We start from the raw sequence: 17,473 nt of genomic DNA on the forward strand, positions 1-17,473 counted from the left end.
AATCATAGATTTAATTTATATACGAGGAAATAATTTTAAATTAATTCATAAAACATATTTTTTTTTAAATCGTACGGGCCAAATACGGATGGATTGAGCTGATCCGTAAATAGCAGTAAAATAAATGGTGTGCCTAGCATTTCCCTTGCATTTATTACCCGAAGCTGAGCACTGCAGGATAAGGATCGTCGTCGAAAGTTTATCAGAAAACTTAATCAATCAGTTCATTTCATCTATTTTATTGTGTGGTATGTTATTCTTAAAAAATTAACTCGGCAAAATTGTAAGAAAAATATTAGATGTAAGAATCCATGAATAACATTTTGAATAGATTCCATGTGAGGGGAAACAAATATACAAATATCTAGAACATAGAACTGGGAACAGAATTACCTAAATGGAAAGAATCACTCATACGTACAAGATGAGAAAATAAAATATTATAGGTATTATAATTTGATATGAAAAGAGAATTAGAGAAAAAGAAGAGATGTTTAAAAAATATAATCATCACTCTTTCTATAATATAACAAACTAAGTTATCTTTAGAGATATTCACATCTAATATTTGATGATATTTCAAACAAAATTATGTATAAACCGACGATTTAATATATGAAACAATAAATATTCTAATTTAATTTGATAGCGTCTAAAAAATGTAACAAATATGTCTTAAATATAAATTAATGATAAATTAAGTTCTAAAGTTTATAACTTAATATTAATTAGTATTTAAAAAATATATTTATTATTAAATTAGTCGTTCAATATTAAAATCTAATAAAAGAAAATTTCACAAAACTAATTACAGTACAGGATGTAATTATTTTATTATGAAGAGAAATAGTTATTTATCCTTTTTATTTTCTTATTGGTTCTTTCTGCATAGAAAAACATGAAACAAAGAAAATAAATGCTTATTTGATGGTGAATCCGTACACTGCATGTCATTAATTGGATCTTCATCGATGCTTCTTTTCCACTCAGTCCATCCTTTGAAATCTCTGAGCATGTCACTGTATGTACTGATGTACATGTTCATTACTCAATCTTATAGTACTAACTTTTTTTCTTCTTCTTGATTCTGTATTTAATGCAGTCACTATCGTATTCACTGTATCCGCTTTTATCTGTCATGCCATTTATGTGCAAAACAAAAACCTTTGATAAAGAACACACATCCTTTATCTTCTTTTATCATGCACCTTTTTATTGTTTCGTATTTTAAATATGATGATTTCAGGATAAATAAAAGATGTTATATATAAAAAATTAAAATAACTAAAGTGGTGACTTGTAGTGTGTTTGCATCCCCATCCACCTCCAAAAACTTGGATTTTTTTAAATATGTGATTTTTTTTTTTATAGATGGAAATCAAAGATAGTGTTGCGGATTCTTATAATTCTCATGTATTTTATTTAATTAATTAAACTAAGTTCACTTGACAAAATAAATAAAATTTTAAAATTTAAATTGGATGAAAAGTAAAAGGAAAGAAAATTTTAAAATTTTGTATCTTGAAGTTAATTTTTCTTAAAATTTTCTTTTTCATTTTTTCCTTCCCAATACAATTCTTCCAAATGCACTTTTAGGGGGGAAGGCTTCATTTAGTTTGGTGGTATTGAAATGGTTGGTTTGCTTGTGCAAAGGAGTAATTGGAAAGAGGAGAGGCAACTGAAAAAAAATTTAGCGTTGACTTGGTTGACTCTAGTAAACAGCAACGAGAGAGAGAGCTTGTACGGGCCATGAGAGAAATTGAAAAAGGAAGAGAATAAAAAAAAGAGGGTAAAGTAAAATAATTAAATAGAGAAACATTTTGCATAAAAAGAGGGTCAAAATAATTATTATTTTAATTTTTTAATGTAATACTATTTTTTTATAATATAATGATAAACTATAAAATTTATAAATAGATTAATGATGATATAACGTTAATTTTATAAAATTATTACTCTATCTCGTTTATTTATTATTATTATTTAGTTTGTGTAAAATAATTTAAGGTGATAATTATTGTAAAACGAAAGGAGTAGTGTTTTTACCAAAAATAGTCAATAACTTGAAAGTGAAAATCTCACCTCCTTTTTAATAAAATTTATTTGTAAACCTCCTTTTTAATAAAATTTATTTGTAAACGTCATTGGAGAAGTTTTTTTAAAAAATTATAACTTTTGGAATGTATTTGATATATTTAAAAGACTTTTGGAAATATTATTATAAATTTAGTTAAACTTCTCATTTATTTAGAAATTTTGGATTCCCACTTCTTTTCATAAGAAGGTTTTCTTAAGAAACGATTAATAAGGCATTTCTGATAATATATACTGTATTTTTTTAAAAATTAATCCAAAACATGAGAATCTACGGGGCTATTTGATTTGAGAAAATATTTCCTGTTTTTATTTTTTTTATTTTGAGTTGGTATAAAAAATAAAAAAATAGCAAAAAACAATAATTTTTTTTACTATTTGCTTATTTGACTTTTAAAAAAAATGAAAATAATATGAAATTCTTTTGTAATTAAAAGTGAATAAAAAAATGAAAAGAAATATTTTCTCAAATCAATTTGTCAGCTATATACTCCCGTGCAGCATTTATAAGAATTCATTATTGCAGCTTCTTTTTTATCCTCTCACTTAAAACACCAACTGTTTATACTAATACAAGTAGTACAGTTCCTTAAAATTAACGCTTAATTATATAAATACTACCTTAATTATATTTTAAAGTTTAATTTAATCCCTCAATTATTAAAATATTCAATTTGATTCCTCAATTGCTTAAAACACTTCAATTGAATCCCTCAATTATTTGAAAATTGAATTAGGTCCTTTAATTATTTAAAATATTATAATTAAGTCATTTTCTACAATAAAATACAAGTTAAAATGTAATTTTTATTCATCTATTTTTTCAAATCTACGATTTTAGTTCTCTAATTATTTAATTGAGATATTTTATTATCACTTTTTAAAAAAATTTAATTTTAGTTTCTCATTTTTTAATTGAAATATTTTATCTCTTACTTTTCAAAAATATACAATTTTAGTTATTATGGTCAATTTCAAACATTTGGTTTATGTATTTTGTAAATATTGACTAGCACATATCTATTTATTATTCAAATGATAATTTTTTAAAAAAAATTATTTAATTGCTAATGAGCTTAAATTTTTTTTAAAAAAATTGAAAAAGTACATAGTCAAATCTTAAATTGATATAGGCCACTAAAATTAAAGTTTTTTTTTTTAAAAAAAATATGAGACGAAATATTTCAATTAAAAAATTAAGAGACTAAAATCACAAATTTAAAAAAATCAGGAAGATGAAATTTACATTTTAGCCTAAAATAAATATTTTGATTAAATTTTAAATAATTAAGGGGTGTAACTGAACTTTTTAATAATTAAGGAATTTAATTGATTTTTTTAAATAATTAAAGAACTTGATTAATATTTTTAACAATTGAGGGATCTAATTTAATTTTTTTTAAATAATTAAAGAATATTATCAAATATTTTAATAATTGAGAGATTGAATTTAACTTTTCATTATAATTAAGAGAATAATTATATAATTAAATCTAAAATTAATTCATCAAAACTTAGATTAACTATTAGTTACTACTATTGGGTAACCTGTGTAGCTAGGGAAAGAGATAAAGACACTCTTACAATTCTATCGGTGAGTATGTAATGAAGAAAACAAAAGAGAAAACACACATACAATGTTCGGTTTGTTGCATTTACTGAACATTCGCATTTATTGCATAGAGCCAGCTTGAAACTCGCCTATAATTTAGTCTACCGATTTTAATTTGGTTTAATTTTTTATCAAAAAATTATTCGAATAAAACTTGAAAAATACATATGATTCGGTTGTCATTTACAATAAAATTCGAACAAAACAAAACAAATATTTTACTGTTTAGTTCAGTTTGATTTTTGTGATTTTTACTAAAAAATTATTTCATTAAAATTTATATATATTTTTTATATTTTAAATAAAATTACATTAAAATTTATTAATATGTTAAACCTTCTATAATAAAAATCTATTAAATTTATCTATTTCAAATCAAATATATCTTTAAAAAATCACTTGAAAAAAAAAGTCACTTAAAAGAAAAAAAATATATTATATAAATTTTATATACATAACATTATAAAATAAACATTATGAAACTTAAGTGATACATACATAAAATATATAACATTAAATTAACATAAGTGTTAATATAAATATTCCAGTTAAATTCGATTAAAAAACATAAACCATAAATTAAACTGAATCAATCAATTTAAGAAAAAAAATATTTAAAAAATTAAAAAAAATCTATTTAATTTAATTTTTGATTTTTTGAATCATTTTAAATTTTTATTTTGGATTGATTTTGATGTGCACACCATTATTATAGGGCTTGTAAGTCCCCTATCATTAAATACTGCCTCCTCGAATAGCCATAATGATCATAATGATACACAATATTTTTTCCTTTCAACTTTAAATCCTTCCCAATTTATGTCATACCCACTTCGAGGCTTCAAGTGCTAGCTAGCAACGTGCAAGGAAACTCACTCTTGAAGGTTTGTATGTGAAATTAAAAATTAAAAAATGTTGCTATCTCTTTTTTATATTTGGTTTATTAATAAATGAACATTATTATGATTTCCAGTTTGTGAATGTCCTTTGTTGGTAAGGATGGGAAGGAAGCCATGTTGTGACAAGATGGGGTTGAAGAAGGGTTCTTGGACTGCTGAAGAGGATGAGATTCTTGTTAATTATATCAACAAGAATGGTGGTCATGGAAGTTGGCGTTCTCTCCCTAAGTTAGCAGGTTTTCATGCCCTTTTGTTTTGTGTTTTTTCTCTTGTTAGCTTGACCTTGAGGTCCTTGTTTTAGTGGTTATGTTTTGAAATTCTACTTCAAAAATCACTTTTTTTCACTTGGAAACAAAAGCTCCCCCCTCTTTTTGTTACACCCAGAAAGCAATGAAAAATGCTACTTTTGAAGCTATCTTTCCATTGATATGAAGCATATGTTCCTTAAATTTAGCTTCTTCTTTTTTTTTTAAATTGCTGGTAAGTCTGCACTTTGCACCTTTAGGTAGAGAAGCTTTTATATGAAATCGGCTTTAATACACTCTTGCAAAAAATGGATAGAAATAACAAAATTGTGTTCGGCTCCTTCCTTATTTAACATATTTTGTAATTTTTAATGAATTTTGATTAATTAAAAAGAACATAATATTAAAACTTCTCATTTTAGAGTATTAATATGTGGACATTACATCATCCAAACATGCATTCTATTAGCATCAACTTTTTTTTCTCTTTTTATATTACATCATATTATCTATCATATCTGTAATTTTCTTTTCTTTTTTTCTTTCTATCTCGATGTATGAACTAGAGTTTAAGTGTTTACTCAACGTTTTCTTAAATTTTAATACAAATATTTTTACGCATTGAATATATTTGAAATATGTACTCAAGTTAAGTTTAGTTGTAGATTTTACATTAATAACCATTTTGTTTCTAAATATCAGGTCATGTTTTTGTGTTGATTATCTCTTGTTCTTTTTGTGTTTTCAACGGAAAACTTGGCCTTCATTTTTATTGGGTTTGTTACACATAAGCTAACAAAGTGCCAATTCACTCGTCCATTTGTAGATTTTTAATTTTTTCACATGAACAGTTTTGTTTTTTTATACTTGCTTTACATAACTTGCATTTAACCCTCCCTTTCAGGTCTTCTTCGTTGTGGCAAGAGTTGCCGGCTAAGATGGACAAACTACCTCAGACCAGATATTAAACGTGGTTCCTTTACACTTGAGGAAGAAAAACTAATCATACAGCTTCATGGTATCCTTGGAAATAGGTACTTAATGTTGACTAAGAGTGAGACACAAAATTTTAGCATAATTTTGTTAAATGATGGAAAGATACAAGGTTCATAAGAGAATTGAATTGTCAATGGTCTAGTTCTTGTCTTGCAACTCATTATTATGTGAAAATGGAGTCCAAATCTCAGTTAATGGCAGATATTTCGGAATTGAAAGTTTGATATGATATGGTGTTTAAAATGGGAAAATGCTCTTTGGTGCAAAAAATATTTCATGAAACAGTTAGGAAGAGATGTGATTGGTTAAAAACTTAAAAGAGAGATATGCAGTAAAAAAAAAATTCATAACCTAAACGACAATGAGATAAAAAATTCATAACCTAAAAGAGAGATGTCATGTAGATATTAATAAAGATTATAATAGTTTCAGACTATATAATAATTACTCTCTTTTTCTTATTTTGACAATACTCAACAAATGAACAAATTCACAGGTGGGCTGCTATAGCCTCTCAGCTACCAGGAAGAACAGACAATGAGATCAAGAACTTATGGAACACCCACTTAAAGAAACGTCTCATTTGCATGGGCCTGGACCCACAAACCCACCAACCACTAGCCTCTCCTCATAACCTAAACGACAAGGCCCATGCATCATCCACTTCAACCCGCCACATGGCCCAGTGGGAGACTGCAAGGCTTGAAGCAGAGGCCAGGCTCTCAAGGGAGCCACATTTCAACAACAAAACTGACTCTGACTACTTCCTCCGCATTTGGAACTCTGAAGTTGGAGAATCTTTTCGTGATGTCCACAAATCAGAATCTTCAATCAAATGTGAGTCATTGTCTGCCACCACTACTACTACCACTACAGATTTGGCTTCCTCAACCCCAGCAAGCATTGTCAAAAAGGAGTTTTTGTGGGGTGTTAAGAAAATTGTCTCTTATTCATCATCAAGCTCTAGTGAACTAGAACATGACTCTTGTGACACTTCATTGCAGTTCTTGTTGGACTTTCCTATAAACAATGACATGAGCTTCTTAGAATTATGAGACACCAACCCTTCCTTACCCTTAATTAGTGCACGTATGATGTTGTTGATATGCTGACATGTATCCTTCTGTTGGCTATTTTGTAGACTTATATCATGTTTGGATAACTATAAAAATTGATTCTGAAACCAAAAATTACGGTGAAAATTTGAAAAAAGTGGAAGCTGCTATTTGTTCCTTTGACTTTCAACAAATTAATCTAATCAAAACATGCTATTAGAATAGGATAAAATGAACTAGTAATTATAGCTGAGTACAACGGTTATTCAGCATTAATGACATTGCAGAAATTTGATTATTATTAGGCTTTTCACATTTAAGGACTGGTAAAAATGTGACTAGTTGACTGATATTAGTGTATTGTTATTTCTTATCTAATTTTTTATATGTAATTTTGAAATTTATATTGATACACTCACATATATCCCAGCATATCGATTATTGATATACCGTATCACTATTTATATGTAATCACTAAAATTACACACTTAAATTAGCACTAACTTTAGAGCACATTATTTTCTGGAAAGATGTAATACAAAATTGGCCCATTAGCTCTTTTGAGTTTTGACCCTAAACCTTAAACACATTCCGTTTCTGTATAGTCTGTGGTCTATGATTTTGATGTTTTCATTTGTTTTATGTGCAACTAATATTAAACAAAAACACTTGAAAATCGATAAGCACAGAAGGTATCTTCCTAGTGTCATTAGTTTATAGTTAAGAATATTACACATCATCATCTTCCATAAAGAGAAAATCTATCGCTTGATGTTTCATGGTAAGAATGATTCTTTTGTGGATAAAAAAAAAGATGGAACAAAGCATCTTAACAGAAAGACCTACGGGTTGTCCTGTATGTCACAAACTTTACACTGTCAAACAAGTATTTTTAGCTAATAAAAATACTAGAAACTAACTGAAAATACTAGAAACTAACTGAAAATCTTTGTTTAATTACATAGCAAACATACTCATAATCTAAACCTTATCATAATACAACTAAACCTTAATTAGCAAACATACTCATAATGTCCCCCTTTCAATTTCATACACACATGAACAACATTTAAAAACAAGCAAGAAAAGTTGTAGAAAATTTCATTGTTGCCATGACATCAGACCCTACAAAAGCATCCAAGGCACTTCTTTGGAGTCCAGTTGCACGGTAGTTCGCAGCATTTTTCTGTAACTTGAGATTCTTTTTTTTTTTTACAAAGCTTGCTTCAATCGTTGCCTTCTCCTTTGATTGCTTGTGCATTAAGGCTCTTTTGTTGTTCACTTTGTCATAAAATTCTGCTTTATTTTCCTCTATTATTTTTTCCTGCACAGATACGAGAGCGTTATTAAAAAGTTGAATGCAATATATTCTTAAGTGCTTGTATCTTTATGTTAACCTACTTAACTCAATATAGTGACAAGAGTGAAGATAAGAAGATTTGTTGGATAAAAAATCTATGTTTATTTTGGTGTCAACAGAAGCATGTAATCATGTAAGTATATTTATTCGATGCAACACGGGACAACATAAATTCTTACTTTGTTTTGTCTTATCTTGATTATATTGTTTAGAATTAGATCTTCAACTAAAAAAAATAGACCTTTAAAAATGATGTGCAGTGCCAAACATGCATCATGATATCATGAATATAGACAAAACAATGTCATTTTGTCAACCAATAACTGAACAACAAGTTCTTTTTATGGACAAAAATTAGTTGTTAATTGTTAGTTTTTATTAGTATTACCTCAAATTTTTAGTCTTAGCTTCCAGAGCTGCGCTCTCGCTGTTATGCCTAGCAGCAAGAATAGAGCACCCCTTTTGGGCCCTGTAACACAATAATTTCTCAAGTTTACGAAAAAATTAACATAATGAAACAGACTAAAAAAAAAATCAAATGACACTGTAAATTTGTAGAAACATTCTTCCCATAACATATTGACATACAGATCACAAATCACATCTTAAATATATTTTTTTTACGTAAGTCACATCTTAAGTATAAGCCTCATCTGATCTTGAAGCGTATGAACTTATGAAGGGTTTGCACTAGGAGGGTTATTGTGTTATGCAAACCGTATCACCATAGAACTTATTTGATAGATTGTCTATTTTCAAGTTGGGGTTCTTTACGCAATGTAACATGGTTTTATGCCAAGTTACTACAAACTACAAACTGAAAAATGAAATTAAAATAAAGACTTACTTATTCTCTGCTTTGGCTTTCTCACTTTCTTCCCATGCCTTCACATTAGACAACCTTTCTCTTTCTCTATTTTTGCCTGTACACCAAAGAAGTTATTCGGTCATTTGTTAAGGAAAATACTATATGCTATCCGTAAAAATTAATTGGTGAACCATATATCATCTCTAGAAATTATATTTAGAAAGACCAAACTCATCCTCATGCTCCTGAAGAAGAACAGAAAGAGCTTTGGTTATCTCTTCTGCTGCCGGAATAAACTAGGTTTGGAGCTCTACCATAGCTTTGGACTCAGATATACATAGATGAGAGGTGACAAGTGAAAACACCCTATTTTATGAATATTCCATCAACATTTATGACCTATTACACTTACATATCTCTTTTTTCTCTCTTTCTCTAAGCATTGGATAGCATGCATGCATGGAGTGGTCAATGCAACATTTTCCTATAATATTGTTACATCTTTATCTCAAACAACCTTTGTAGCAATGTTCCTATAAATAACCCCTGTCTCTTCAACTCTCACAGTGACTTTGAATAAATTCAAAACAAAGTGTTTGATATCGAGGAGTAGTCCTGTTAACACGAGGTTAACATGATAAGTTCTGCTTAATATCTCAAAATTTTATTCTCTTACTCTTATGATCTTTCATTGAGCTTCCTTTATTTTAGGAGATTGATTTTCTTCTCATGCTTTTGTATAACTGAAAGTTGAAATTCTGTTATTTTGTAACAGGAGCTCTTCCACTAATTTATTTTCACAGCAAAAAAATATTTGTGGATATTGCTATTGGTACCACTGTTTCTTTCTCAATTTTTCACCATTTGATTTTTTTTTTTTGTTAGTTACTCAAGTAATTTGACTATTATTGTAACTTTTAAGCAGTCTCTTTTGCAAACAAGTTGCAATCATGCAGTTGCCCCTTTCTTGAACCGATAAAATTGTAAGAGCAACTTTATCTCCATTCCATGAACCATGGCTACACAAGCAACGGCTACAAAAATAAATAATTAATCTTTTTTGTTTTGATCCGTATGAATTGAAGACAATATAAAGGATTTATAATAATTTATGTATTTTATTCAACCAACTGAGTCATATGCCATTGTAAATAGTTAATCCAAAGACTCTTTTGATGAGAAACACAAAGTACGTCCAAGTGTGCAACTATCTTAAGATACTCAATGATGATGATGCTTATGCGCACATTTATTTATTATTGCATAAAGCCAAGCACTCGCCTATAGTCCTTGAAGCCCCGCATCATTAAATACTGTCCTCAAATATGCATAAAGATTATACACATTTTCTTATAAAACTTCAAATTCGTCCCAATTTATGTCGTAGCAACGTGGGGTAACTCACTTGAATGTGTGTTGCAAAATTGTTGCTCTCTCTTTATCTCTGGTTTATGAATTATGATTCTCATTTTGTTAATGTCCCGTGGTAACGGATATGGACGGGAACAACACCTAATAAAAATACTAATTAATTTTTTTTGTTGATCATGAAATTAAAGTGAAATATTTATCAGTTTTTTTTTTGTTGATCATGAAATTAAAGTGAAATATTTATCAATTTTATTAATGACTAGTTCGTGTAGATGATTTAGTAGAATTTCTTCTTTTAATAATATTTTTTTTATTTATAAAACTCGAATCCAAGATTTTACTTAAAATTAAACGATTATTAATGGAATCAACTTCTTGTTGGTGTGACACCAATTAACTAACAATTGAGGAACTAAATCAATTTGTTGTAATAACAATTATAGAATTAAAATTAATTGATAATTTACAATTTTAAAAACTATTTTTCCATTTCTTTTATTGTCAGAACCAATTCTACTGAACATTATAATTTCAAGATGAATTATTGATTCATTCCAGAATAATTCTTAATATTGAAGAGAGAGAAAATCTATTGCTTGGTGAATAGAATGATTCTGTTATGGAAAAAACAAATGAATAAACAGCATAGAACACTTCATCTTAACAAAAAGATCTAGAGGCTGTTCTGTATGTCACAAACTTCATAGTGTCCCCCTTTCCATTTCGTACACACATAAACAACATTTAAAAAACAAACATGAAAATATTATAGACAAAAATTTCATTATTGCTATGACATCAGGCACAAAAGCACAACAACAAAAAAAGGAATAAAAATTTAAAAGCATCCAAAGGCCTTCTTTGGAGAGGTTCCAGTTGCACGGTGTTTTGCAGCTATTTCCTCTGCCTTGAGAATTTCTTCACCACGCTTGGCTTCAACCATTGCTCTCTTCTCCTCTGCTTGCTTGTGAACTAAGGCTATTTTGTTTTTCATTTTTTCACCATATTCTGCTTTCTTTTTCTCTAGTTGTTCCTGCTTAGACTCGAGAGTATTAAAAAGATGAATGCAATACTCTTTAAGTGCTTGTATGTTTTTATGTGGTATTCAATGTTGAGTTCCATTATTTGAATATCATAAATAAATTTAATTAGAGTGCACTCTTGATTAAAAAATAAAAACAACATACACTAGCATGCAATTATCATCATAACTTTTGTAATAATTACTAGAGCAATATTTATAATAATTACTTGAGTGATATTTAGAATGGATTTTAATTGATTAATAATGTAAAAATATTTATATTGACTGTGACAAAATTAAACTAAAAAAGTTGTGTTAAAGAATTTGTTCCTTATCCTTTTGAACGGAAAGGAAGCAGAAAAGGGGGTCCCTCCGAGGAGAAGCCATGTTTAATTTCTGCTGTCAAAATTGGAGTTTTTTTATACACTATTTTGTATTCTTATGATAGAAAGAGATAGCTCACCTGTTAAATGGATATGGACAAAATCTATTTATTAAAGAAGTATCAACTTTAGTACGTTCCAGACTGTAGCTGCTCATTTCATTAATAAAAGCATAATTCTTTTAGTAAATGGACTCAATTAGGGACTCCATAGGTATTTGATACCATTTTGACAAAAGCAAGAGAGTAATTGGATAAAGGTTCCACATGTCTTGTAAGAATGTGACAAGGGTGAGGAAAAGAGAATTTATTGGATAAAAAATCTAGATATTTTTTGTGTTAACAGAATCATGTATATTATTCCATCTAACACAGGACAACATAAATTCTTACATTATTTTGTCTTTCTTATCTTGATTATAATGTTCAGAACTAGGCCAAACATGCATCATGAATAATAGAAAAAACTATGTCATTGTATCAACCAATAACTGAGCAACAAATAATACCTCAATTTTTCTCAGCTGAGCTTCAAGAGCTGCTTTCTTGCTGTTTTCCCAAGCAGCAACAGCAGAGAGCTGCTTTTGGGCTCTGTTAACAGAAAACAATAATTTCTTAACATAAAGACACACACAATAAAAAAACAAAAATAATTAAATGACGTTTTAAATTTGTGGAAATATTCCTTCCTTAACATATTGGCCTACAGATCACAAAAGTCTTAAATATTTTTTTTTTGGTAAGCCACATCTTAAATATAGGCCTCATCTGATCTTGAAGCATATGAACTTATGAAGGGTTTTGACTTGTTGGGTTATTGTGTCATGCAAACCGTATCAACATAGAACTAATTCGCTAGATTGTCTATTTTCAAGTGAGGATTCTTTTTTGGAATGTAACTTGATTTTATACCTACAAGGACGAAGTGCAAAATGGAATTAAAATAAGGACTTACTTATTCTCTGCTTTGGATTTTTCACTTTCTTCCCAAGCCTTCACATTAGACAATCGTTTCTCTTTCTCTATTTCTGCAAGAGCAATGTCTGTACACCATAGAATTGCATCAGTCATTTGTGTTAAGGAAGATATATGCCATCCAAAAACAAATTAGTTGGAGAACCATCATCTCTAGAAAGCATATTTAGAAAGTGGTTTGTTAACATATTCATGTTACATAGCAAGATATAAAGAAGTGTCAACTAGAAATCCATCCATGTACATTTGAAAGGAGTCCATAGACTAGATAGTGCTTCTCAAATTGACAAATTGAAGTAGTTACTTATGAAACTAAAAGCTATATTAAAAGTGTAAATACTATATAATAACACCAACCTCTATCAAGGGATCCACCTGAGGCGTTCTTTTTTACAGGTTCTGGTATCTCTGTAGATCAAAAGTAAAATGGTAAAGAAAAGCAATGATCTCAAAGGTGAAATTGCATCAATGGTAAAGAATGCACGCTAGCGCTTTCATGATCAGATTCTAATTTAAAGACAGCCAGCTGGATAAGAAAAATGCTTAGCATAACTTTTTCCTATTAATCAAAGCATCATTAGCCAAAGTGGAAAAAGACCTTTCATCCCAACATGGGGGGCCAATATTTTTTGACAACTTGGAGGGCCTAATGAAAAATCACTTTATTGGGACAGGGAAAGAAATTGTGCATTGACGTATAGAACAAGAAACGATGAACATGCTTTTGTCGAAAGAAAATTGCTTTAGTACAGCCTAGTTAGACACGTATAAATGAATTTATAACTATGAAAGAGTATATACTATGAATATTGTTCAGTTAGCTTCACGAAAAAACTAGTACAGTTAACTAGATAAACATTTATGAAAGTGAGGTTACCCCATTAAGAAGACACATCAAAGAAAGAATACACAGCTAATTATTGAAAGGCAACCCAAAGAAGATCACTGATGGAGAACCATGAACATTCAGATAAGTAAGCCAAGATGTTAAATGAATTATTAGAATTGAAACATACAAAATGAAAAAGTTTCTCTTTAAAAATTTTCTAATTCACATCTTTAAAAGGGTTTGTTTGGTATGGTAGAAGGAAAATAAAAAAGGAGAGAAAATTTTGAAATATAAATTGAAGAAAATGTGAAAAAGAAAAAAAAATCAACTTTTTTTTCTTTCTCTGACTAAATAGAAGAAAATACATTATCTTATTTTCTTTACTCCTTAATTTCTTTCCTTCCAACCAAAAATACCATAAACACTCACAGGGAAACAAGGAAAACGGAAATTCCTCAGATCCCATAAATAAATAAAAAATCATGAAACAGAAAACAGGATCACAAAATATATAACCGATGAAAAAAATAAACTAAAATCAGTTAAATTGCAACAACTTTACCAAAAAAAAAGAAAGTAAAATTGCAACTAGAAGTTCTTACAGAACCATAGTTCTTTTTCCTTTGATTTCCCATTTCCCAACGCTTTCTAAGAAACCAGACAGAAACTAAAGAACAGAACATTCACAAACATCACACTCCAACACTTATAGTACCTAACCAAAATTAGACATATCAATCACTTAAAGCTGGATTTTTTATGACAACCCATAATTATTCTCCTGGAAACCAATCAACACCAAAAAGAAGCACAGAGCAGTACACCAAAGAAAACTTAAGGATGAATAATAAACTGAACTGAGCCAAAACCAACTACACAAATCAAGCTCCAAAACATTTTCATAAAAACAAAAAAGGTTCATTAAAAAAGAAAGTCAAGTGGAACAATACAAATTAAAACCAGGTAAGAGACCTGTGAGACAATTTAGTGAATTTACAAACACTGTTCATGTTCCTTCAATTTTCCAACGTTTTCTCATCAACCAAACAGTCACAACATAGCACAATTCACGGTGAAGATTAGTCATTGACATATATAATTTTTTTTTATAATAAACGTACAAATGAGTATATTATTTTTGAGCAAGGAATTCTCATACAGGTGATTAACAAAACAATACAAAACAATTCCTACTACTGAACAAAGTTATTGAATACAATTCACATCATGATAACATGGATACTCCAAAAAAACAATACAACACAATAGAAAAAGCAACCAAGCTACTAGCTAGCATGTAATTGTAAAATTTGAATTTTGACGGTAACCCATGATTCAATCAAAGCAAAAGTTTGGAAATTTAAACATGAAAGAACAAAAACTCACTCTCATTCTCCTTCTCCACAACAACAAGAGCTTTGGTTTCCTCTGCCGCAGCCGGAACAGGTGGTGGCACCGCCACCGCTTTCTTCTCGAGCGGCGGAGCCTCAGCTAGCGGTGGCTCGGGATCCACCGGAGCCGGAGCCGGGACCGTAACAGGTTCAACCTTGGTTTGGAGCTCTGCCATAGCTTCGGAGTTTGGTTCGGTTGAACTCGGAGATATCGATTGATAGATAGATAGTGAGTCACGTGTTTATCTGAAAACAACAACGTTTATAGCAACGTTCCGATAAACAAGTTGTGCTGTGCCTCTTCAACACAGAGTGGCTTTGAATTTAAAGTGTCGCGAAATTCAAACGGATAAATAGTGAAATTACTGCACCATCATACATGTAACATCATCCATCGGTCATATTAGTAGTATATGATACATAATTAAATTAGTAAGTGAAACTTATATTAACATTAAATAATATATCTTTCACTATATTCTTAATTGTTAAGTTAGTTTCTTTATTTATGCATTCTAACAATATCAATAATATTTACAATAATTTATACATTCTTTTCTTGCAACTAAATTATATTTTCTTAATCATTATTAAGTTAGCATAATATTTAATACTCGAATTTAAATTTTTAATTAAATCATAATAACTCCATGTTAGTTAATTAATCAATCATGCATTTTGAGCCGTACATAGATGACAAATTCTATCTAATATGTAATATAATTACAAATGAACTCGAGATTATTGATTAAATTAAAATAATTTGTGTTAGTAAATTAAATGTGTTCTATAAGTTAAATCAATAAAAAAAATCGTGACATAAATTTAAGTATACCTTCAAAAAACTTATAAGGTATTTTTATTATTTAAATGAGTAATACCACCGACTTTGGCATAATTACATGACTAATTTTGCCGTTACTTGAAATGAAGACGAGAGAACTTATAGCGTGGAATCCGTGGGAGCACAATGTTTGTGGGGCATGGGAGATCTGGAGCCGTTCATTGACGATGTGGTTTGATCGTGCGGTGGATGTGAATTGCCGACAGGTAATACAGGTAAATGGTGGCCACGCATGCATGTAAAAAAATGAATGAAGTTTATCTGTTTATACATTGAATGATGAAAATGGTGGTGGAGGAAGTCTTATTCTTCTTCGGTTGGTGGGTCCCACTTAGATTTTGGTTGAGGTGGCACCATCTTTGAAAAGAGATTTCGGAAGATAGCTAGAATAAGTGAATAGTGATATCACATTTTGTTTATATAAAATAAATGAATCAATAAATATCTCTCCAAAAGTCCATATCCAAGTGCCAATAATTAATGAGGGTATCCAAGAAAGAAGGGTTCACCATAGACACTAAAATGTATCTCCAATATATATGTTTCTTGGATTTCATTAGGTTAACCATCCAATTAAGTGTATGAAATCACAAGGCCTTCCACTAGCTACCATGCTGGAGATAGGTCTATTAAAAAAAAAAATCACTGTTTTTACTTATAGCAACACAAGGAGATTAACTGTTTAATTTCAAGAATGATTTATTTATTTAGTTTATATTATTGATGATTATAAAAAAAATCACAATTTTCATTTTAAATATTTACATAGTTATATTTGTATTTTTATATAAATCTTTACAAAAGATAAAATGAAAATTAGAGGATGTTTTATAATTATTAATAAAAACACAAATTATTTCCTTCAAATAAAAAAATGCAAAGGATGCAATTACTTTAATTAATAACATTTAATTACAATAATATTTCATTGATGACGATTTACAGCCATTTTAAGTGTGTGGGTGTAAATTTTCATTTATGATCATAAAAATAACAAATTTTGGTTATTATATACACGAAAGACTAAAATTAAAATTGAATAGTATTACTAATTTTTTTTATATTTAAGTATTTTTTTTTCCTTTTCTATTTTTTTTTTAATTTTAGGTGGATCAACTCATAGTTTGTCAATGTGCATGGTGAAGTTGAGTTAACTCCTCCTTGTGATTTAAAATAGCTGATATTTAAACCTTTGGGAAAAAAAGTTCAAATTGATTGATGTTCTCACTTTTTAATGAGATATTCAAACATTTATTTTAATTTTATCCTATTATAAATAATATTGTCTTAAAAGTATAATAATACATGTATTGAAATTAAGAGAGAAATAATGATATTTTAATAAAATTATCATCTAATAAATATTAGTTCTCTTGAAATACTTTATTAGTTTGTGCAAAGAAACCTTAAACATTGGTCATTTTATTTTATGATGAAGAGAATATTTTTAGTAAATTCAAAGTATCATTTAATCAAGAGTCAAAAGATTATTCTCATAAAATATTAAGATTTGCTCTTCTATGTACATAAACTTAAATCTATCGATCAAACTCTTAATTTAATTATTTTTTAAATTACCAACAAATAT

General features: G+C 28.8%; 2 protein-coding genes across 4 annotated transcripts; one reads left to right on the forward strand and one right to left on the reverse strand.

Moving 5' to 3' along the window:
- The first annotated feature begins 4,457 nt into the window (after nt 1-4,457).
- On the forward strand, nt 4,458-7,089 carry LOC100788528 (transcription factor MYB17). Of its 2 annotated transcripts, none has more exons than XM_006583248.3 (4): nt 4,458-4,590; nt 4,680-4,841; nt 5,755-5,884; nt 6,343-7,086. In XM_006583248.3, the coding sequence occupies exons 2-4, from the start codon at nt 4,706-4,708 to the stop codon at nt 6,899-6,901; spliced, it is 825 nt and encodes a 274-aa protein (XP_006583311.1). In that variant the 5' UTR covers nt 4,458-4,590; nt 4,680-4,705; the 3' UTR covers nt 6,902-7,086. The 2 variants fall into 2 exon arrangements, with proteins under 2 accessions (XP_006583311.1, XP_025984958.1); XM_026129173.2 differs by having other exon boundaries at nt 4,476-4,590; nt 4,705-4,841; nt 6,343-7,089.
- Nucleotides 7,090-11,100: 4,011 nt separating this feature from the next.
- On the reverse strand, nt 11,101-15,456 carry LOC100802984 (remorin). Of its 2 annotated transcripts, XM_041017136.1 has the most exons (6): nt 15,033-15,357; nt 14,035-14,036; nt 13,179-13,229; nt 12,802-12,889; nt 12,356-12,437; nt 11,101-11,473 (listed from the first exon to the last, which is right to left on the reverse strand). In XM_041017136.1, the coding sequence occupies exons 1-6, from the start codon at nt 15,215-15,217 to the stop codon at nt 11,279-11,281; spliced, it is 603 nt and encodes a 200-aa protein (XP_040873070.1). In that variant the 5' UTR covers nt 15,218-15,357; the 3' UTR covers nt 11,101-11,278. The 2 variants fall into 2 exon arrangements, with proteins under 2 accessions (XP_040873070.1, XP_003528866.1); XM_003528818.5 differs by lacking the exon at nt 14,035-14,036 and having other exon boundaries at nt 15,037-15,456.
- Nucleotides 15,457-17,473: the final 2,017 nt, after the last annotated feature.

Source organism: Glycine max, chromosome 7 (assembly GCF_000004515.6).
Source record: "Glycine max cultivar Williams 82 chromosome 7, Glycine_max_v4.0, whole genome shotgun sequence".
Classification (NCBI taxonomy): Eukaryota; Viridiplantae; Streptophyta; class Magnoliopsida; order Fabales; family Fabaceae; genus Glycine; species Glycine max.

Excerpts from the sequence above, each read along its gene's own strand:
- LOC100788528 (XM_006583248.3), top strand. The coding sequence starts at position 4,706 with ATGGGAAGGAAGCCATGTTGTGACAAGATGGGGTTGAAGAAGGGTTCT. Across the intron at positions 4,842-5,754 it reads TTCTCTCCCTAAGTTAGCAG|GTCTTCTTCGTTGTGGCAAG; the intron begins GTTTTCATGCCC and ends CCTCCCTTTCAG. Across the intron at positions 5,885-6,342 it reads CATGGTATCCTTGGAAATAG|GTGGGCTGCTATAGCCTCTC; the intron begins GTACTTAATGTT and ends ACAAATTCACAG.
- LOC100802984 (XM_041017136.1), bottom strand. The coding sequence starts at position 15,217 with ATGGCAGAGCTCCAAACCAAGGTTGAACCTGTTACGGTCCCGGCTCCG. Across the intron at positions 12,890-13,178 it reads AGGTGGATCCCTTGATAGAG|ACATTGCTCTTGCAGAAATA; the intron begins GTTGGTGTTATT and ends TATGGTGTACAG. Across the intron at positions 12,438-12,801 it reads AAATCCAAAGCAGAGAATAA|AGCCCAAAAGCAGCTCTCTG; the intron begins GTAAGTCCTTAT and ends TTCTGTTAACAG.